This window comes from Sapajus apella, unplaced genomic scaffold (assembly GCF_009761245.1).
Source record: "Sapajus apella isolate SASKATOON/1434 unplaced genomic scaffold, GSC_monkey_1.0 scaffold92, whole genome shotgun sequence".
Classification (NCBI taxonomy): Eukaryota; Metazoa; Chordata; class Mammalia; order Primates; family Cebidae; genus Sapajus; species Sapajus apella.
The window spans coordinates 1,271,695-1,295,792 of NW_022437032.1; the positions used below are offsets into that span (position 1 = coordinate 1,271,695).

At 37.7% G+C, this 24,098-nt stretch overlaps 1 protein-coding gene across 1 annotated transcript in view; it reads right to left on the bottom strand.

The window, feature by feature from the left end:
- Nucleotides 1–24,098, bottom strand: part of DOK5 (docking protein 5) — a 178,601-nt gene that overhangs the window by 44,551 nt on the left and 109,952 nt on the right. The window contains exons 3-5 of the mRNA XM_032255943.1: nt 15,339–15,453; nt 15,131–15,250; nt 11,819–12,008 (exon numbers count right to left, since the gene is read on the bottom strand). Of these exons, the coding sequence (XP_032111834.1) occupies nt 11,819–12,008; nt 15,131–15,250; nt 15,339–15,453 (425 nt within the window). The remainder of the gene's footprint in view (nt 1–11,818; nt 12,009–15,130; nt 15,251–15,338; nt 15,454–24,098) is intronic.

The window sequence follows — 24,098 nt, forward strand, 5'->3', positions numbered from 1 at the left end:
ATTTTACATTTACAATCACGTTATAATTGAAAGAATAAGGTACTTGTTACACCTAGCAGAGACAAAGCATAACAGCTGCTGTGAAGGATATAAACATAGGCTTTCTCTTTGAGAGGCTTAGAATTAATTTGGAGAGACAAGATCTACATATGCAAAACGTTTAAGAATAATATCATGGTTGCATGAGCCATTCCGATGGGGCAATTGAAAAAGGAAATGTACAGTTGAGAAGAAGGGTGGGTGTCAGTGTGGGTAAAAGGAAAATTTGGAATTCAAAAACCTGAGAGAAACAGATCCGAAGCACCTGACAGAGAGGGATATAAAATTAAAAGGGAAAAAAAACCTGCAGAATGTTTACTTTCGTCTGTGAAAGTGAGGTAAACTAAAAATACAGTTTGAACAAGTGGCGTACAATCCCCTCCCCCCACCCCTGGGCTATAGCAATGCCAACAGCACTATGACAAGAAAAAACACTTGCACAGACATGAAATGAAGAAACGAGACGCTTAGCCCTGTGGGTTCTAGGAGCTTCATTTTGAGGAAGAAATTAGGGAGGAATTTCTTTTTTCTTTTTTTTTTTTCTTGAGACAAAGTCTCACTCTGTCACCCGGGCTGGAGTGCAATGGTCCAATCTTGGCTCACTTCAACCTCTGCCTCCTGGGTTCAAGTGATTCTCCTGCCTTCAGCCTCCTGAGTAGCTGGGATTATAGGTGCCCGCCACCACATCTGGCTATTTTTTTTTTTTTTTGTATTTTTAGTAGAGATGGAATTTCACCATGTTGGCCAGGCTGTGTTCAAACTTCTGACCTCAGAGTATCCACTCATCTTGGTCTCCCAAAGTGCTGGGATTTCTAAGGAGCTTGTCATGTGGACTTGATCTTAACTCTATTAAAGTCAGCAATACTGACACAGTCCCATCATTCTTTGTTATCAGGGCTGCCCTGAGCACTGTAGGACATTGAGCAGCATCCCTGGCCTCTGCTTACCAGATGCCAGTAGTACCCCATTGTTTGACAAGCAAACGTGTCTCCAGACATTGACAAATGTCCCCAGCAGAAAAAATATCATTGAAATAGACTAAAATGAGGACAAGGGAGAACCCAAGTAATGAGTACATGGTAAGAGGCGTCATATACAGGGCAGCGTCTGAGTTTAGGGAACTGCTGCTTCCATACAGGCTGGATGACAAGGACATTCCGCATTGTCTACCTTTGTTGTCTTTCCTGTTCCAATCACTGGCATTACTGCCTGGGTGATCTCAGCTTAAGATAAAGCAGCTGTTTATTCTCTTAATGCCCCATGTGTGTGCTTGCTGGAGATCAGGGCAATCTGGCCCAATTGCTATTGCCATTGTTTTCCTAGCTCTTTCTGTGACTGCTAGGGTGAGAAATGGGAATCAGTGTAAGATAACAGACCATATATTACTTGCCACTTAGGCTTCTGAGCATGGGACAGCTGTCAACATCCATCATTCACATACAACTTGCATGATGGTTGTCAAATCTTTGTGCCACCTATGTAATTGATTTTTAATGAACTTGCTTTATTTTCCTTGAATGAATCTATTTTTGTAAGTTGGAATTATCACATCCATATCAAACCAGTATCCCCTGTTGTAAGCTGAAAGCAAGCTTAAAAAATACATTTAAAAAATTGCTATCAAACTCTGCTACATCCTCTTGCTGTCAAAGATCTAAGCTAGAAGTTTGCTCACTTCTTAGTGACACAAGTACATTAGAAAGTTTGAGAGATGTGTCAAACATGCAGCATCCAACTGAAATGTTTCTCCATTATTCAAGCAAAAGGATCAAAAAGTAAACTGAAAAGAAAATGACATTATCATTGTGAGACTCAGATTTATTTAACATTACCTCTACTGCCCAAAATCATGCCACAGTCTTGGAAACACAGGTCTAGTTCCTAGAGACCTGCTCCAGGTGATGTGGGGTGATGTCTGGAAGATACGAAGTCTCCGCCGGGCACAGTGGCTCATGCCTGTAATCCAAGCACTTTGGGAGGTCAAGGCAGGTGGATCAACTGAGGTCAGGAGCTAGAGACCAGCCTGGCCAACATGGTGAAACCCCGCCTCTATTAAAAATACAAAAATTAGCTTGGCGTAGTGGTGGGCACCTGTAATCTAGCTACTCGGGAGGCTGAGACAAGAGAATTACTTAAACCCGGGAGACGGAGGTTGCAATGAGTCAAGATCACATCACTGCACTACATCCTGGGTGACAAACTGAAACTCTGTCTCAAAATAAAAAAAAAAAGAAGTCTCTATCCCAGATCCCTCACATGATGCAATCATGACCTTGGATGGGTTCCTCCACTTCTCAAAGTCTCCGTGACTTCGTATTTCAAATATGAATAACGAGGTCACTGAAACCACACAGGATGGTGAGAGGTTGCGTTTTGTATTTAGCAAAGGGTCCGGCACCAAATAAGCATTTAATTAGGATTTGTCCTTGTTGCTATCTTAACCCTTTAAAATGTCAAAGTCAAACAGAACAGGGTGCTCTGGGAAATCCTCATGAGAGAGGCACAGCCACATCTTTGCCTTGAAGGCAATGTGGGTGACTGCACCCAGAACAGCAGTGGGGAAGCAGGAATGACTAAGATGAATGGGAATGGGATGTGTGTGCCTGGGAGAAACAGTGATGTTGAGAGAAAAGGTGGGTGGGCACAATAAAATAAACCACTTCTTTGAGAATGAAAATATGAATTCAGAAATAGGAATCTCCCTCTAAGAAAAGAATCGGTTTTAATTAAAGAAAAACTAGGATGCAAAAAATTGGGTGTTTTGTTTCTCCAGCTCCAGTGAAGGACACAGCGTTTGTGCTGGAGGATTAGCACACCTTACGAGATGTAAAGTTTGTTAGCTGGTGTGCAGCGTGAAGAGAACGGCCCCAGTGCAGGTTGTGCAGGGCCACACGGTGGCCTTCCTTCTGCCATTCCATCATCACTAGCACAGGTTTCCTAACAGCCAGAGTCCCCTCAAAGGTGCACAGAGACCTTTGCTATTGCCTTTAGACATAAATTCTAATACTTACTGTCTGGACTTGAGGGTTTGTGGAAAAACAAACAAAAGAAAGAATAAATTAACTACTATCTGTAGTCATAGAACAATGCTATTATAACAGATAGTGGTTGCTTATTAAATGTATCTGTTCTTAATCACTTATGATGTACAGAAAGTCAAAGGAACATCACTTTTTTCCATTTTTGTTTTATGATGTGATCTAACTCCTTGTGTGAAGGAAGCATTTTCACACATTCTTCCTGCAATAGCAGTTTATAAGAAATGGGTTGGAATTAGCAGTGCTTTTTTAACAGTTCTGAACTCGAACACAATGTGTGGCTTTACTAATCCCTTGACAGGATGAGACGGCAGTTTAGTAAGTGGGGTAAACTGCTGAATGAGCCCTGAAGTTAACCTATCCAAAAGTGACCTGTGGGTCATCCTCAGCTCCAGTGCCCACTCCACACCTTTCTCTGCAGTCTTAGCTGCTCCTGGAGGGTCCCTAACACTTCCCTTTCCCTCTTAGCCCATATCCAATCTGACAGTAAATCCTTCTGGCTTTAGTTTAAAAACCTAGCATTATTTAACATTTAATACCATATTCACTGTTACTCACGTGCCTGCAGCCATTCCTGTCCCTCACAATGCCCTGTAACTGGTTTTAGCTTGAGAAAGTCTTAAAGAAAAAAAAGATTATGTCACTTCTTTGCCTAACACCTCTCCAGCTTAGAGAAGAATGCAATCTCGTCTAAAGACAGCCCTTTGCAAGAATCTCCTGCGAGGTCATCTTTGCCTACCTGGGAGAATTGGGCTAGACAGATAGGAACAATACGATTCAATTCAATATGATTCAGGTCATGTGATATCAGTCAGCCTGCAGACTGAGATCCACTACATGTGCCACCAATCAATCATGCCTACATAATGAAGCCCCATAAACTCTCTGTGAGTGGTGGCTCAGGGGAGTCTCCCAGGTTGTCAGCGTTCCATGCGTAATGTCCCACGTTGTCAGGAGGAAAGCAGCATGCCCCGATTCCACAGGGAGGAGAAAACAGGAGCCCCACACTTGGAACTTCTCTGGACTCCCTCCCATGCACTTCTTTGCTTGCTTGATTTCAATCTATATGCCCTGTTGTGATAAATCATAACTCTGAGTTGAAGAGCTTTTGGTGAGTTCTGGGAGTCATTTTAGTGACTTTCTAAATCTTAGGGTAGTTTTAGAAACCCACAAACTTGCAACTGGTGTCAGAAATGAGAGCCATCTTGGGAACTATTTGCTCAAACTCTGTAGTTGTCCAACTCTACACAGCCCCTGATGGCTCCTGCTCAGACTAAGACTAAAAGCCAAATTCTTTACAACCACCTTCAAGAGCCACATAGCCTGACCCTGCTGCGAATGCCATGTATAGATTCCCATTCATTGATTCTTCTCAGACACATCAGCCTCCTGGCTCTTTGAATACTTTCTCTTCAGCATCTTCTTCCATCTTCCTTCTGGAAGGAATGCTCTTCCCCCAGATTCCTACATGGCTCACACTCTCACGTCTTAGCATGACTTAGTAAAGCTGGTCCTGCTCACTCTCTTTCAAACTGCACCCCTTCTTTGACACTGTCTATTGTCCTTCCCAACTTTACTTTTCATGGTGGGACTCAATCTAACATCTATTTTACCTTTTAAAATGTTTGTTATTGTCTGTATCTCTCTCTCCTATTGAGTAAGTTGTACATTGTTTTCACTGCTAAAACTGCAGTGCTTAAAACCACACCAGGCATTAGGGTGCACTGGGTGAGTACTGCATGAAGGAAGGAATGATTCGTTTTTACTAGAACCTTCTAGAATTCCAAAATACCATCTCACATAAAGTAATCACAAACACCAGTGGGCCCTTACCTACATTAAAGATGACCACAGACAAGGTAGGTTGCTGAGTGCCTAATTTTGCCTCAAAGGTCAGAAGAAAGTCATCCTTTCTTTCAAGAATTTCACATGCTATTTAATAAAATCACAGAAGCTCCAAGGTGGATAGAGTCTAGATAACCTCCTTACAAAGGTGGCCTTGTCTTGCTTGTCTTCATACCTCTCACTTAACACAGTGTATGGTAGATAGGACACGTGCAACAATGAAACATCTATTAAGATGATTATTAAAGATGTTACTCTGTGGAGTAGAAAAGAAAACTCTTCCTTCCAATTTCCTACATGCCTCTACTATTGGAATATTTATAATGTGTGTATTATCTTTGTAACTGAAATTATTTTTTAGGAAAACACTAATGAATAATGAGTGGCTATTTAAATGACACAGTGTTAGTTCCCCTTTTCTTACAAAAGAAGAGGATTTTACTTCTCCTGAGCAAACTTATGTTAGTTCCAGCACATTTGTATTCTCATCATTATACTCAGCATAGTTGGGGGAGCTGAGCAGACTGTGTGGCTTAGTTGCTTTAAATTCTTCAATAAGGATAAGTGTATGCTCTGTAAAACATTCAGAAATGAGAGATTACTAAGAAGCTAATATTCAATAAGATAAATTGGGAATGTGTAGCTTTCAAATATTCAAATAGACATATATTTCAGATTTTCAAATAGATAAGTAGAAAATATTCATAAGCAATCAAAACAATTGTCATTTTTCCTTCAAACTCACCAATTAAAGGAGGCAATGACTTTTTTCTTGAATGAAAAGTTATTTCAACAATTAGGCTGGTTTTAGGGTGAAATGTGCAAGAAACAAATTATTTTCTAAAGCTGCTCAGATGTCTTTATATCCAAATAAATAAAAATATTTTTAAAAAATCACTTGTGAGCTCCATTTAAGGAAAAGTATTTGTATACGCAATTTGGATTTTCACCTATTTTTGGCATACCTAAAAGTTTCTCTTAAAACGATGTCAAAAGCACACAAGAGACTCTCTCTGGCTGGTAAAGAAAAGCACTCATGTGTGGTAATTATTTAGTATGCTCTGCCACATGTCACCTGAGCTTCTCTAGCTCCTGCAGGTGCGAAACCCAGGGTATTAATTTAAATCAGTCAGGAGGCAAGGCGAAGTCTGACACTGAAGCATGTTAACTCAGCAGCGAGCTGTACAGTTAACAGAGAAATGGACTGGACACCTGCCACCCTTCTCTACACAATCACATTGCAAGAATCATTCCAAGGGGGATGTTGCTGCAGTTAGAACTTCAAGTCAATTGGAGCTTCAAATAAAAAATGAGTGCCCCTGCCCATCTGATGTGTCTCCGTGAGGCTTCAGGGCTTTGAAGTGGAAAGAAGCAAACAAAATACTAAAAAGGCTTCAAAATAAGTAATATGTCTCTTAGTCCTCAAGATAAACTAATTGTTCTCTATCTCCCAGGGTAATTAATTGTGCAATTTCTTCTTATTAAAAAATTTTATACTTCAATTCTGAATTTCCTCAAAAAATAGAGAATATAGTCAGATTTTCTGAGACCAGGAGGAAAAGGAGAAAAACAGCGTGCAGAAGACCCTAATGACCAGCACTATGATTTGCAAAGTGCTGCCCAGGAAAGATGAACAATCCTGGTTGTAGGTGCCTACACTCCAAACCAACAGAACATATGGGGGGTTCCAAAAAGTCAAGTCAAGCAAAGAACATTTACACATCAGTGCACAGCTCAGGAGGCAGATTTACATTACCAGTATCTTTGCAAGTCGGTGGCTTTTTGACAGATGCCTTCCTCATATTGAGGCAGCTTCAGTGGGAAAGGATAACATGCTCACAAGATTATCCAAAATGGATTTAGCAAGCTTTGGTTACATAAGCATGCTTTCTTTCCCATAGTTCTGTAGAAGTTAATGAATAACTAGGCTAACCTCCAGTAGAAGGTGAGGAATCTACAGAGTTTGGAAGTGAAAGATCTGAGCATGAGTCCTGAATTTATCAGCCTTGTGTCTTTGGATGTCTTGCCATTGCCCAAGTTTTATTTTAAGATGGAAATAACTGTATCCCCTAATTTAGATGATAATGAGTAGGTTAAATGAGATAATGAGCCTCTTAGCACAGAGGCTTTCATATAGTAAGGGCTCAATACATGTTATTGGTGATTTCCAATGGCTCATATACCTGCTAGAGCAGGATTTCTCAACCACGTGATTAGACCTGATAACCCTTTCTTATCAGGGACCATTCTGTGCAGTGTAGGATGTTTAGCAGCAAGTCTGGCCCCTTTTTGTACTAGACGCCAGTAACACCTGCTGCCCAAGTTATGACAATCAAAAATGTCTCCAGACATTATCAAATGTCCCCTGGGAGCAAAATCAGCTCTGGCTAAGAATCACCGCTCTGGAAATACCACTGTGAGTACAAATGCTAATTACAGTCAAGTAGCCTCCTGACCTTACTTGTTTTGAGCAATTATTAAATGCTATATTGTACATATTTCGTTAGTTTTTAAAAACCTCACCTCCACTCCTCTTCTGATGGCAACAGTACCTTCTTTGTGTCTTCAAAGAACCCTCCTCATTGTATTTGTACCCTGTGAGCTTTGTGTAAAGTGCGGTGCTTGACACATAGTATATATAATGGTCAGCAGATAGTAGTAGAGATACCTCTCTTCTGCTGAGATAGTGTGGGGAGATCTCGAAGCTCCTGAAAGTCACCATATGGGGCTGGAATGAACCTATTTTAGAAGAAACAGAACTGTCAAATGAAACCTAGGATCACCATTTGGACACTAAGCCAAGCCAAGGCTGAAGCCATTTCTACTCCTCAGACTTTGAGTTTATGTAAGTCAATGAATTTCTTTTCAGTGCCAGTCTAGGTTGATACAACTGCCTAGTACCTGCCAGGCACTATTCCAGGTGACTTTACCTGTGCCTTTATTTAATCTTCATAGCAATCTTGTGAGATAAGTAATATATGTGTTCCCAATTTACAGGTGGCAATGAAAAGAAGCCCAGTGAGTTAGGTGACATATCCGTGTTCCCACAGCTAGTGACAGAACTGTAATTTTACTTCATTTCCTCCAACTTCCAGTTCAATTTATTACACATGTTCCACTACCAGCTTGGGTGGTGTGAAATGGGGCCACTGAGCAGGAATAACACTCAGTTCTAATTCTAAGAGAGGCTGAATATGAGCATAACTTTGTCCAAGAAAGACTCCCTGTGTTCTAGAGGATATTGCTAAGTGTTTGCAGATGCCTTTTGAATATGTGAAAACTATTTACTTAGATAACTCCTGCTCACTTCTTGATGTGAGAGAGGGGGGAAATTATACTGGTTACTATAAAACTGCTTCATTTCAACATATCCAAAATTAGCCAAAGAAAAAATTATCTTCACTAATAAAGCAAGGCAGACATGAAAGCTTCATGCTTGGTGGAACACGAATTATCTTATCCTGAGCATCTTGATGGTAACTATAAAAATTCATCTTTATTTGAGTTTCAGGTAAAATATAAAATAGTAATTTTGCCTTGCATTGAACACTGTATCCCACAAGCCCAAGTTCTGCTCCAAAAGTAATCATCATAGAATTCCAAGGAAGGTTAAGAATTTTGTCCAAGATTAGCAGCTAGCAAAAACTAGAAATTACTCAGAGTCTCTCTAAATTCTGATTCAGTGCTTCGTATACTATGCCATGCTGTTTGAGAAATGAGTAAGATCCTAAGCACTCAGTTTCCACACTTTCCTTTCTGACCATTCAGTCTCAAGTTTGCACCAGCCCTGCAAAACATGACCAATGCATAAGAAATAATGCTATTCAAAATCAATACATATTCTATGTCCCTACAATATTGGAAGTATAACACTGAGTGACCTGGATTGTTAATATTATAGTCATCTAACCACTGGAGTTCTTGATGAAATATGCAAATGGACTGACCACAAAGGGGTCATCAAAGTCATGGAATAAAACACTTATGTCTTCCAAGTCAGCCTTTTGGTGAAAACCATTGAAATAATTCTGGGATTTATGTCACCAATATATCTTTTCATCCACCATTGTTTCACTTGAGCTGGTGCAATATCTCCCACATCCATATATCTGTCCCACTATCCTACTGTTCACAATGTGGTCAAAGTGACCTTTATAAAATACTAACACAATTACATCACATATACACGCACACCATATACACACATTTCATACACACACAGAGACTCGAACAAACATACCTGCCTTCAAATCTCTATGGTTTCCAACGGCACTTAGGAGAAATATTAACATCCTTTAAGTAATCACCTAAATTAGCAGTTCTATTAGATTTCAATATAAATGAAGTAAATGTTTGCAAGATATGTATAGTATTCATTTAATACTTGGAAAATTAATAAGATAATATGTTTTTCAAGTTTAAAATAGATATGAGATACTAATAAAGTTTACTAAGGTTTTGGTCTTCAAACACTACCATAAAAAGCTATATGCTTTTTCTACTAATGTTTCCTGTAAATAGTAAATCAAAAAATGATTTAAAAATATTAATAATTGAATAAGTACTGACCAAAACAGATCCAAAGACTCTTGATCAATGCAGAATTATCTTACACATCAATTTGAAGTATGAATGGGGGTGATATGAGATGTACAGTCATAGAAAAGTCTATTTATATCATAAAACATTGTCTATACTTAGATTTCAATGGTTACAGTTAAGATATAAATAATTTCTGAGACACAAATGGAAAAAGGTACCAACCTTACCAAAAAAATTATTAATTTTCTATAGGGATTTTCTTTTTTTTGAGACAAGGTCTCACTCTGTCACCCAAGGCTGGAGTGCAGTGGCATGATCTTAGCTAACTGGAGTATCAACCTCCCAGGCTCAAGTCATCCTCCTACCTCGGTCTCTGGAGTAACTGAGACCACAGGTGTGTGCCACTATGCTGGGCTAATTTTTTTTTTCATTTAATTAGCTTTTATTTTTTTGTACAATATACCTAGTAATGAATAGGTATTCTTATTTTCCTTTTTAAAAAACTTTTGTTTTAAGTTCAGGGGTACATGTGCAGGATGTACAGGTTTGTTACATAGGTAAATTTGTGTCATGGTGGTTTATTGTACAGATTATTTCATCATGCAGCTATTAAACTTAGTATCCATTATTTATTTTCCTTGATCCTCTCCCTCTCCCATCCTCCACCTTCAGATAGGCCCCAGTGTATGTTGGTCCCTTCTACATATCCATGTGTTCTCATAATCTAGCTCTCACTTATAAGTAAGGACATGCAGTATTTGGTTTTCTGTTCCTATATTAGTTTGCTAAGGATAATGGCCTCCAGCTCCATCCATGTCCCTGCCAAGAACATGATCTCATTCTTTTTTATGGCTGCATAGTGTTCCATGGTGTATATGTATTAAACTTCTTTATCCAGTCTATCCTTGATGGGCATTTGGGTTGATTCCATAGTTTTTGCTCCTGTGAATAGTGCTATGATGAACATGCATGTGCATGTGTTTTTATAGTAGAGCAATTCTGGAGAGATAGGGTTTCCCTATGTTGCCCAGCCCGGTCTCAAACTCCTGGGCTCAGGCAATCCCCCCATCTTGGCCTCAAGAACTGCTTGGATTACAGGCATGAGCCACCATTCCTGGCCTGGGATTTTTCTTGTAAGAAGAATAAATAAGTAATTCTCACAAAATAAGAACGTTGCTTTAAACATTAAGTTTACTTTTTGTGATAACTTTTATAGTCTTTGGAAGATTTACCAACTTGTGTCTAGGTACTTAAACATAAAATAAACCAGAAAAGAGCTGTATAAAAAGTATAAAGTAAAAACCTTCTCAGATAGTTGTAAGAACATCAAATTGACCATATTTCTGAAATGTAAATTTTAAATAATTGGGCTTTGATTAAAATGGAATGAACAGATTAGTCAGAGGTGACCACTACTGTTATCTATTCACATGGATTGGGGTGTTTAGAGCTCCCGTTTTTACTTTCTTTCCATCGGGAATCATATTCCTGTTAGGAATGGCTGTCTGCTTTTACAAATAATTGTTGTTTAATACTTTCTATTTGAGTGTAACGTCAGACCATATACAGAAGAACTTACAATTCTTAAAATTTAGTCATTTAAAATTCTGAAATATAAAATTTATCTGCAGTGTTCCAAAATGAAGCCAAAATTCTGAGGGAAAAATGAAGGACAAGGAAAATAGGATTCTGACCAGAGAAATGCTTTTGTAGGTAGCAATCAATCCATATATTATTGGCACTATTTTATCTCTCCCAGATTAACCCCAAAAGGAAAAAGAGAAAACCCTGAAAGTGCTTAGTAGGTATCACAAAGGGCAAGTTTTAGCATTAATCTCTTTCAATATTCATGGGGAATCCTAACACTGTAAGCCAAATAGATAAAACTCAAGAAATTGCAGCTGGTAAAAAGTCCACGGACCCTCATATTAATCCACCATGGTTAGCTCAGATGAGGAAATACATGTGAAATAACAATACGGAAGTTTTCCAAAATCAAGAAGTTGGCTTCTGTTCAGCTTGACCCAGGAAATAGTACATTTTTAACATTTTTAACCTTGTTCGACCTCAGTTTGTGGTATGGAATCAAACTGTGTAATGAAATTTGCTATCATGTTTGTGAAGCATTAGAATCTTCCTCAGGGAAAGAGCCATGTTGAATATGTAAATATTTACAGGACTCCTCATATTACATAATCGCAACTCAATTTCTTCAAGTATACTTCAGTTGGGTATCATGTGTAAACCTACCACCTCATATGACACAAGCCTGGTAAAAATGAACAACAACAAAAAAACACACAACAAAAAAAAAAAAAACAAGAAAAATAGTCATTAAAAGTAATTAAACTCACCTCCCTGCCTCAAAAGTGAACCACGTAGTATCACGTCCATACCGCCGCAAGGCGCTTAGCGGCCAAGAGATGAGTTTGACTCTGGGATTCTGGACGTCCCAAAGACAGATATACTCATATGTAATCTGCAAGGCACATTCGCCATGTACATCTAAGTTAGGAGATGGCATCAAATACACATTGAATCTCTCTGGGAGAAAAACAAAAGGTTAGTCTAAAATCCCCAGGAATAAAACATCAAAGACATTGTAGGAACATAGAGGCATTTAAAAACAATTCAAGTTCACATTCTAGATTTCAGTTGCATTTTCAAAAAGATAAACCTTTTCCATAAAATAACAGACCCAGAAAATGATTTCTTAAATGCAGACCCTATTAAGTAACATAATAATGATACAGCCTGTCAACATACACTAAGCGCTGTTTACATGAGCAAAGACCAATTTTAGAATTTTTAAATTTGCATAATAAAAAATGTGTATGCCAATAAAAGACTAAAGCAATGAAACCATTAAAAGCATTTTTTTTTCCTGCAAAGAAGACATTAACTAGATCCACACTTTTGTGCTCACAAAAGATGCAGTTGGAAAACAATTATGTCATGGTTTCATGATATTAAAGTTAAGTTAATCAACTTGTAATTTCTATAACTAAATGAATAAAACTGTATCCCAAATTATTTAAATAAAGATCCACAGTAATACTATGCACTTAACTGGCCAACAATTTGGGGAAATGCCAATGCATATATTTGAACTAGTTTTAACATAGAGCTTTCTTTAGCCAAATACTGGAAAGAAATATTCATTGCATATTTAGATAATTGCTAAAATGCAACCAAGATTATTCTCCATAAACTGCTTGGCTGATTACTGCAACCTAATTTTCATCCCTACAGATACAGGGATGTTTTTGTTATAATACCATATTTCTGTTAAATTTCTGGAAAATTCATTAAGAAGTATTAGAGTCAAAGTTTTTAAGTGAACCATGAATAAAAATATTACTATCGCAAGTATATTTCCACCTATGCATCATTTTGGTAGGCTGCCTACATCTGCCATTGTGACAGTAGCAATTTTATATTAGCAGTATTCTAAATACATTGTTTTATAATAAAATAGTCATTTGAGTTTTCATAGATTTTAGTTGAATTAAGTAAATACTAATGCCGGGATTGTGTTCATGAAATGTTCCGCCATCTACTATTCAAAAATTTTAAATTATTTTATACTTTCAATAAGCAAATATTTGTTGATTTCTAGTAACTCTTTAAAAATGTATATATTCTAATTGAGCATATTCCCTCCTGTGACAGTTCCAAGTAAGAACGACTGTCTATATTAAGTAAAAAGAGAGACCATTATCAATTTATTTGCTTAGAAGTTCTATAAGTCCTGCCTTACCCAAGAATAATAACAGGGAAGAAGTAGGGAAAAAAATTAATAAAATTTTAAAAAGAATAACATTAATAGTGATGGAGTGTCCATTTTAATTGCAATCACTTGAAGTCATACTAATTAACATTGTAAAGGGCCTGAGAGGGCATAATTGAATTTATAATAATCCCTGATACTTGTAGACCAGAGGTACTGTTTCTGTTTAACAGAAGAGGAAACCGAGGCACAGAAAATTGCCATGAGAAAGGTATCTCCTAAGCACTGCCAATTCTTAAATTCAGATTGTGATGCTGTCAGGGTACTACTTCGCAGATATAAATCTGTGAAAAGTGCTGATCTGACCACTCTGGGTGAAAAAAAGAATAGTAATCAAAACCTGCCAGTTTTCTTTATGCTTGGCTCCCAGGTATCCTCTCTGCCTGGGGCATCCTGATTTAGTGAACCAGAGAAGGAGCAGTGTAGGGATTAGTTGTGTGACCCCATCAATAACTTAATTTCTATGTAGCTCAATTTTCCAATCTACAAAGAGGTTCCTCTGAATTATGCAGCACTTCTAGGTCTCAGTCAATAACACCTCTGCAGAGATGGGTTATGGTAGACATGGTGCCTCTTAAACAGTCACAGAGTGTAAATGTGTCATGAAGACAGAGTTCTGGTTGGGAGGGACAGCATTTTTTTACTAACATTGGAGTGTGCACCAACAGAAAGTCAGTACAATTCTGTCTCTGCCACATCCATAATCAGACCAGATGACCACAGTCCTTTCCAAGGTGACATGCCCTCACAGATCAAGTCAGCCAGCTAAAGCAGAACTCTGCGATCTGATCTACCCTGTCCCTAGGCTCAGCTGTTAGGGGACAAAGAAATGATTCCTCACTTCCAGGTTTGTTCTGCAAGTCAACATTGATTTTTGCCAAAGTGTTTGCGAATATTTTGGTCATTATTATTTTAAATGATTTATTCCCAGATTGAGTGCTGAGCTGAGTCAGCTCAGGTGTTTCAATAAAATATATATTTTTTAATTACAGATTTTTAGATGGGTTTAAATTTGATGAAATATTCATGAAGTTTGAAGTATACTGAAAGCATTGGAAAGCTGTTGCTAACATTTTAAGTGAAAAAGCCAAGACCAAAAAATGCCCATGACATTTTAAAATCTGTGCACTGCAAATATGAGCCCAATGATACAGTCTAGAATCAAACACCAGTGAGTTAATACAATTGGAGCAAGGTCTTTAGTTCCTCTAAATTTTAGTTTCCTCATCTGCAAAACGAAGGGAGTAATTATACCTATATTATAGGGCTGCTGTGAAATGTTTAATAAATAATCTGAGATGAATGGATCATCTTCCACCAAACTGGCACATAACAGGTTCCCAAAAATTTCAAACTGATATTATTAATGTAGATATATTCATTTTATGAATTGGAAAAAAAATAAGAAAAAAATACACTGAAATGTTAAGACAGGTTGTGAATTTAGATAAAAGGTGGTTTTATTTATTTCTTTATACGTTATTTATTATTTTGAGATGGAGTCTCGCTCTGTCACCCAGACTGGGGTGTAGTGGCACGATCTCGGCTCACTGTAACCTCTGCCTCCCGGGTTCAAGTGATTCTCCTGCCTCCCAAATAGCTGGGACTTCAGGCACGTGCCACCATGCCCAGCTAATTTTTGTATTTTTAGTAGGGGTGGGGTTTCACCAGGCTGGTTGCAAACTCCTGACCTCATGATCCGCCCATCTCTGCCTCCCAAAGTGCTGGGATTACAGGCATGAGCCACCGTGCCCAGCCCTATTTCCTTATACATTTTTATACCCCCAAAACTTTACGTAATGAAGATGTCCTATGTTTCATTATATAAAAACATAAGCAGTTTTGAAAGAGAGAGAAGAGAATTTTCTTTACATACCACTCTGTTCTCTTTCAACCCCAGTGGCCAGTAAGTCAGGCTCTCCAAGGCTGATGTCATTGATCCGTGTTCCTACACACTCCATCTGGAGTACTTTGCACCACTCATCGGCCTCAAGATCTGTGGAAATGTCCAAAAGATTAATCTGTGTGTCCAGCACCCACTCAGAATCTAAAAGCAAAAGCCCGCAGCCCCGCCGGAGACAAACCTGATTCACAAGCGAAAGTCTTGGAAGTATCGTCACTGAAATAAATCCCTATGGCATGTTTCTTGGTGCTCTTTGGCAATCGAGCTACGTTCTTCACATTGTTGAGTTCTGTAACCTGAAAATGAACAATCAGAAGTTTGATCCACACCCTGAATGAATGTCTCCAGTATACAACACCAAAAGTGAGGCACAGAAATCAGTACGGCACATCACAGCTGCACACAAGCTGTTGAAAAGTGCCTACTATCTGAAAGCTAAGATGTATTTAAGGGAATTTGGAGTGATCTGTAACACACAGCAAGGATGGTTAACAAATTATCTTACTTATTAAATTTTTGGAAGTGTGTTATGTGGAACAGGCTTAAAACTTCATAGAGGTAGAACATTTTAGTTTCTCTTCTTTCTTGAGTTTTTTTTTTTTTTTTTTTCTTTCCCCAGCACAGCTCAGCCAGGTTCAAAATTTTCTTGAGTTCTTCTAATCCTCCCAAAGACTCCACCTGATCAATAGTTATTATGTCTGTTTCAGTCACTGTGGACAGCCTTCTTTCTCAGCCAACTGCAACAGCCTCTAAATATTCCATTCCCCCAGAGCACTCCCCATGTAGTGTCTTAAACACATCAAACAAAGGAAGAGAAGGGAAGAGTGGTCCAATTCATTACTAGATTATTCCACTCTTGGCCAGTCAGATATAGAGCATCAGGAGTCTCAAAAATCACCCCTGACTTGAGGTCCAAATCATAGACAGTGCATAATGAATTTGGTTTTCCAAATATTTTCCCACTGTCTCTGATTTATTCCTAGCTCCTTGATGGTCATGGGGCCTCTGTTTTAGACTCTGAGAACACTACCCAGTGCCACCGCATTCCTAGCAGAAAGGAAAGCCGTCCCCACTGGACAGTCTCTCTCTCCCATAATCCCTTGACTCCTTTAACACTTTTGTAAACCCCTCCCTGCCCACGAAGTGTCTTGGCTCATTGTGTTTCCACAGTGGTCGTCCCACCTCCAGTTACATCCACATCCTCGGCTGCGCTGGAGGTTTGGACTATTTGGGTCGTGCCTGAGAGAAGGCTTAGGTGGCTTCAGGGTTAAGTATTTACAAGATCAATAGCCTTTCACACTGACAAGTTTAACCTCCCTTTCGTATATCTCTTTTGTGCTGTTATACAAAAGAATCTGCTTTCCATCCATCTTTGCCTGCACTGATGCTGTACTGTTTCTCTCATCTATTACTCTAAATTCAATAAATGCCTAGCTCAAGAAGTAGGTGGGAAAAGAAATATCCGCCACACACACACTAATCTGATTATTTCATTTCTCTGCTACTTAACCTCCATCAGCCCTTTTTATAGTATAAATGCAAATTTCTTAGCATGAAATAGTCACACCACCGCTCCTCAAAAGCTGCCCAAACCAGTCATGTCAGTGACTCAGCACCATGTATCTTATTCTCCAACTATACCAAGTTCCACAGAGCTCACCAGATACAACTGTTGATTTATTATTATTTTTTTGCCACTACCCCAATTCAAGCCACTATCATCTTGTCACAACTACCTATTGGTCTTTCCACTTCCACTTTCATCCCCATTAATGCATGCTGCACATAGCAGATTGTGTTTTTCAGAACGTAAGTCTTGAAACATTTCTATGCATAAACAGAACATTTCAATGAGTTTCCATTGCCCATGGGACAAAGGTCTGCATCCTTGGAATGACCATGAGGAACCCCTGTGGTCTCCCCCATGCTATCTCAACAGTGTCCTCTCTGTACCTTTCCCATGTGCTCTGTGTCTCAGCCACAGTGGACTCTGTTCAGTTCCCAGAAGACACTACAGTCCTCCTGGCACAGAGCCTTCTCTGCCTTTTCTTACCTCACTCCCATTCCCACATGGGTCTCAGTTTAAATCTCAGTTACCCACAGAGGTCCTACTGGATAGCTCCCATCCTAACACCTAGTCAGTCTCAAGGCTGTATGATCCAATGATGACCTACACCTTTCCTATGAGCTATTGGTTTCACACCCATCTTGCCTAAAAAGTGAGAGTTACATAGAGCAGGGATATTATTTTTATTTTTATTTTTTTCCTCATCATTGTGTTACAGAGCCCCTCACATAGTGAGAAGTCAATAATTATATGTGGATTATACAAGTGAAAGACCCAACTCATCCATAAATTTATTTGTATGATGCTTCTGGAAGGCAAATACCTCTCCCTCTCCTGCCTCTTTTCTCCAGGGAAATTCCACTTTTCCCTTAAGATCCACTTCCTCTGGGAAACATGCCCTGACCTTAGTGTCAACTAACTATTCTCTTTCCTATGTTCTCAGGTATGCTACAGAAAACTCTATTATCTGTTGTTCTTAATCTGTTTCTCTCTCCAGCTCCCAGATAGACTTGAGTTGCCCAGCAGTGACCTACTGAAGGGCCAAATAATGAAAACAATCATACTGAGGCCAACATGCATTGGTCCCCCACACACATGCCACATAACATGCTTAGACTGTTTTGTTTTGTTGTTGTTTGTTTGCTTTTGAGATGGAGTCTCTCTCTGTCACCCAGGCTGATCTTGTCTCACTGCAACCTCCACCTCCCAGGTTCAAGCAATTCTCCTGCCTCAGCCTCCCAAGTAGCTGGGATTACAGGTACATGCCAGCATGCTCGGCTAATTTTTTTGTACTTTTAATAGAGACTGGGTTTCACCATGTTGGTTGGCCAGGCTGGTCTTAAACTCTAAACCTCTAGTGATCTGCCTACCTCAGCCTCCCAAAGTGCTGGGATTAAAGGCATGAGCCACCGCTCTCGGCCAGGCCAGTATTTTTATAGAGAATATCTCATTTGATCCTCATAAAAACTCTGTGAAATAAGTATTATTATTATCACCATTTTACTGATGAGGAAACTAGGCTGCAAAGGGTTAAAGTCATACAACCAAGTTCACAGCTTAAACATATGAAGCAAACTGACCCTAAGGCCTGGACATTTAACTCATCTGAAATAATAATGACTAACCAAAAACTTTCAACGAGAGGATCTTTAGCCCCTGAACGCCACCTCTCATTTTAAGACCTTCTTCTTTTCAATATGGTTAGAAATTGAGGTGGAAGTAGACCTCAATTTCTGTGCCAGCTTTATTCTGACGCTCTAGAGAGACACTATTTAAGAGTAGTCCACCCCAGCCTGAAACACAGCAACAACTTTGAAACACGTGACTTCATTACATACCCATTAAGGGCAAAGAGGAAGAGACAGTCACCTGAAATAGTCAGGAAATGTAGAGGGAATTATATGAGTCAGAACACAATTACCCATTTAGGAAATTGGTTTAGGAAATCAGCAACTGAACACCCCTGCTCAGGAGAAGCAAGTGACTGTTCCCAGAGCAGACAGGGTCATAATTTTATTGGTCAAAGGACAATCAGGTTTCAAAGCAACTGTCTCTGTCTCTACCACAGAACTATACCTCAGTGAGCATGTGTGTGCGCACACACACACACACACACACGATACACAAGCCTTGCAATCTACACTAATTCATAATGTCATAATGGAAACTTCTTCAATGTACATGCTAAAGTAATAATTATGATAACTAAATTTTGCAGAGATATTTACAAGTCATATAAGACTTTTCCAAGATGTATTGATTGCCACTACCATTCCATTTTGCAAATGATAAAACCAAGGCAAGACAGAACAGTCCTCTTAAAAAGAAATCTGCCTTACAAGATACGCTACATGATGTCCTTCAAGTTGAAATGAAAGGACACCAGATAGTAACATGAAAGCAAATGAAAATATATAACTTAGTGGTAAAGGTGTGTGTGCGTGTGTGTGTGTACACATACACAAATACATATTGTAGTACTATAACACTGTATTACATGTAACATTACAAATATATAAACAGCTTTTAATTTTGATACAGAAATGAAAAAAGTATAAAAACTATAAAATTATGTTAATAGATACATAATATAAAAAGATGTAATTTGTTATAACAATAATATAAAGAGCCTAGTGGAATAGCACCATTTTTGTATGTGATTGAAGTCAAATTGTTATCATCTTAAAGTAGATGATCATAACTATCAAATGAGTTACATAAGCCCCACAGCAACCAGAAGGAAATACCTATAGGAGACACACAAAAGAAAATGAGACAGGAATGAAAATTGGACCCTAAAAATTTTTTTAAATCACAAATAAGATAGCAAGAAAAGAAGATAAAGACAAAAGAGCTAAACAGAAGACAGAAAACAATAAAATGATAAAAGTAAGTAATTTCCTATCAATATTTATTTATTTATTTATTATTTTTTAAACAGAGGCTAACTCTGCCACCCAGGCTGGAGTGCAGTGGTGTGATCTCGACTCACTGCAATCTCTGCCTCCTGGGTTCAAGTGATTCCCTGCCTCAGTCTCCCAAGCAGCTGGGACTACAGGTGTGCACCACCATGCCTAATTTTTTTTTTTTTGTATTTTTAGTAGAGACAGGGTTTTGCCATGTTGATCATCCTAGTCTCGAACTCCTGACCTCAAGTGAGCCGCTCACCTTAGCTTCCCAGAGTGCTAGGATTACAGGTATGAGCCACCATGCCTGGTTCAGTAATTACTTTAAGTGGAAACAGATTAAACTGCCCTATCAAAAGAAAAATTAAAAACCAGGTCCAATTATATGCTGCCTACAGAAGACTCACTTTAGATTTAAGGACACACACAGGCTGAGAGTGAAAGGATGGAAAAAGATAACCCATATAAACAGCAATCAAAAGAAGAGTTGGGGTGGCAATACTTAGATAAAGTAGGCTTTAAGTTAAAAACTATCATGAGAGACAAAGGAGGACACACAATGATAAAAAGGTGAACTCACCAGTAAAATATAGCAATTATAATATATATGTATCCCATACTAGAGCAACTATATCAAGCAAACACTGATTGATAGAATTGAAGAGAGAAAAAGAAAGCAACACAATAATAGTAGGAGATTTCAATACCCCATTTTCAATAATGGATAGGACATCCAAATGGAATATGAATGAGAAAACAGAGTGCTTGAACAATACTGAAGACCAATTAAACTTGACAGACAAATACAGCCAATAGCCGCAGAATATACTTTCTTCTTAAGTGCACATAGGAGAGATCATGTGTTAGGTAACAAAACAAGTCTTAACGAATTTAAGTACCTTTCCCAACCACAATAGAATAAAACTAAAAAACAATAACAGAATTAAGTATCTTTTCCAACCACCAAGGAATAAAACTGAAAAACAACGGAAGGAAAACTGAAAAAAAATCACAGTATGTGGAAATTAAACAGCACAATCTTGAACAACCAATAGATTACAGAAGGAATCAAAAGGGAAATTGGAGAATATCCTGGGCTGAATGAAAACAAATACATAGCATACTAAAATTTGCGTGAAGTAGCAAAATCGGTATTAAGAAAGAAGATTATAATGGTAAATGCCTACAATAAAAAAGACGAGAGACCTCACATAAACAACCTAAATTTACACCCCAAGGAACTAGAAACAGAGTAAACTATGCCCAAAGTAAGAAGAAGAAAGGAAATGGTAAAAATTAGATTAGAACTAAGTGAAATGGAGAATGGAAAAGTACTAGGACAAAACGGTGAAACCAAGAATTGATTTTTTGAAAAATCAATGAAATGGACAAACGTAAGTTAGGAAAAATACGTGAAGACTCTAATCAGAAATGAAAGGAGATACTACAACTGATGCCACAGAAATGAAAAGGACAATAAGACTACCATGAACAATGATACACCAAGAAAAAGTCAACAGCTTGGATAACCTAGAAAAGATTGATAAATTTCTGGAAATATACAACCTATCTCGACTGAGTCATGAAGAAACAGAAACCTGGAACAAATGTGTAACTATTATTAAGGGAGTCAATAATTAATCATACATCTTCCAACAAAGAAATACACAGGATCAGATGGATTTACTGTTGTATTCTACCAAACATTTAAAGAAGAATTAATGCAAATTCTTCTCAACCTAACACTTTCAAATTCATTGTTTGAGGCCATCATTACTGTGATATCAAAGCCAGATGACACTACAAGAAAAGAAAAATACAGGCCAATATCATTGATCAATATAAATGCAAATTTCTCAACAAAATACTAGCAAACTGAATTCAGCAGCATATTAAATGGATAATGTATGATGATCTAGTGGGATTTATCTCTCAGATGCAAGGGTTCTACATAGCAAGATAGATCAACTGATACACCACATTAACAGAAGAATGGATGCAAGGTATATCATCACCTCAACAGATGTAGCAAAAGCATTTGACAAATTTCAATACATTTCATGATAAAAACATTCAACAAAATAGGAATAAAGAAAAATTACTTCAACATGATGAAGACCATATATAAATGGTTCTTATATAACATCATACTCAATGGTGAAAAACAGAAACTTTTTTTTTCCTAAGATCAGGAGCAAGGCAAAAGGTGCCACTGTCACCACATTTATTCAACAAGGTAATAGAATTCCTAGCTAGAGCAATTAGACAAGAAAGAGAAGTAGAAGGCATCAATATCTGAAGGGAAGAAGTAAAATTATCTCCATTTGCTGATGACATCATTTTAAATGTAGAAAACCCTAAAGATTCTACCCAAACACAAAAAGTTAGAATAAACAAATTCCGCAAAATTGCACAATACAAAATCAACATGCAAAAATCAGTTGTATTTCTATACACTAATAATAAACAATTGCAAAATAAAATTAAGAAAATAGTATCATTTCCTATTGCATCAAACAAAAACACAAAATATTTAGGAATATATTTAACCAAGTAGGTAAAATATTTGTTCACTGAAAACTAGAAAACACTGAAGAAATTAATTTCAGATAAATGGAATGGCATTCTGTTTTTATAGATTGAAAGACTTAATATTGTTAAAAATTCCCATACTATCTAATCTACAGATTCAATGTAATCTCTATCAAAATCCCAGTGGCTTTTCTTTTTCAGAAATAGGAAAACCAATGCTAAAATTCATATGAAAACACAAAGAACCTTATATAGTTAAAACAATCTTAACATGAAAGAACAAAGCCAGACTTGCTTCAAAATACACTACAAAGCTACAATAATCCAAATAATATGGTACCGGCACATAGGCAAACATATAGGCACATGGAACAAAAAGAGATCCAGGAAATAAATTGATGTTTATACAATAAAATGGTCTTTCACAAGGGTGCCAAGTTTACATAATGCAAAAATGATTTTCATCACTTTCAACAAACAATGCTACAAAAATAATGAAATTTTACCGTTAATTCACCATAAACAAAAATCAATTCATAATGGATTAGAGACTTAAATCTAAGATCTGAAGCTATAAAACTTTTAGAATAAAACAGAGGGAAAAACCTTTATGACAGTGGTCCTGACAATGATTTCTGGATATGAGACCCAAAGAGCAGGCAATGAAAGCAAATACAGGTAAGTAGAGCTACATCTAACTAAAAAGTTTACACATAGAAAAGAAACAACAGGCCGGGCGCGGTGGCTCACGCCTGTAATCCCAGCACTTTGGGAGGCCGAGGCGGGTGGATCACGAGGTCAAGAGATCAAGACCATCCTGGTCAACATGGTGAAACCCCGTCTCTACTAAAACTACAAAAAATTAGCTGGGCATGGTGGCGTGTGCCTGTAATCCCAGCTACTCAGGAGGCTGAGGCAGGAGAAAACTCTGTCTCAAAAAAAAAAAAAAAAAAAAAAGAAAGAAACAACAGAGTGAAAAGGCAATCTACAGCATGAGAAAAATATCTATAAACTATATACTTGATAAGGGGTTAATGGCCAAAATATATAAAAAATATGTAGCAAAAATAATAAAAATAAAAATAAATAAGCCAATTTTAATAAGACAAATGTCTATTCAATAATAGACATTTCTCCAAAGAAGACATACACTGACCAATAGATACATGAGAAGAATCTCAATGTCACTAATCAGAAAAAGACAAATGAAAACGATAACCACAACCTCATAGCTTTAAGGATGGTTATTATCAGAAAAAAAACACCCCACAAACCTAAAAGATAACAAGTGTTAGTAAGGTTGTGGAGACATTGGAACCTTTATGCATTTTTGATGGGAATGTAAAAAGGTGCAGCCACTTATGGAAAAAGTGTGGAGGTTCCTTAAAAAGTTAGAAACAGGCTACCATAGGATTCAGTAATCCTACGTCCGAGTTTTTATTCAAAAGAATTGAAAACAAGGTCTTGAAGAAATCTTTTCACTTCCATGTTCATGGCAGCATTATTCACAATAGTCAAAACAGGGAAACAACCTAACTATCCATTGACAGATAAATGGATAAAGAAAATGTGATACATGCATACAATACACTATTATTCCACCCTAAAAAAGAAGGAAATTCTGTCATATGCTCCAACATGAATGAACCTTGAAAACATTATGCTATGTGAAGTAAGACAATCACAAAAGGACAAATACTGCATGGTTACCACTTATATGAGGTTATCTAAAGTAGCTAAGCTCATAGAAGCAGAAAATAGGATGGTGTTCCAGGGGCTGGAAAGAGAGGGGAATAGGAAGTTGCTGTTTAATGAATATAGAATTCTAGTCACACATGATTAAAAAAAAAAAAAAAAAAAAAAAAAACCCGGAAAAATCTGTAAAAAAAAAAAAAAAATAAATAAAAAAAACGCCACAAAAACGAAAGAGTGTATT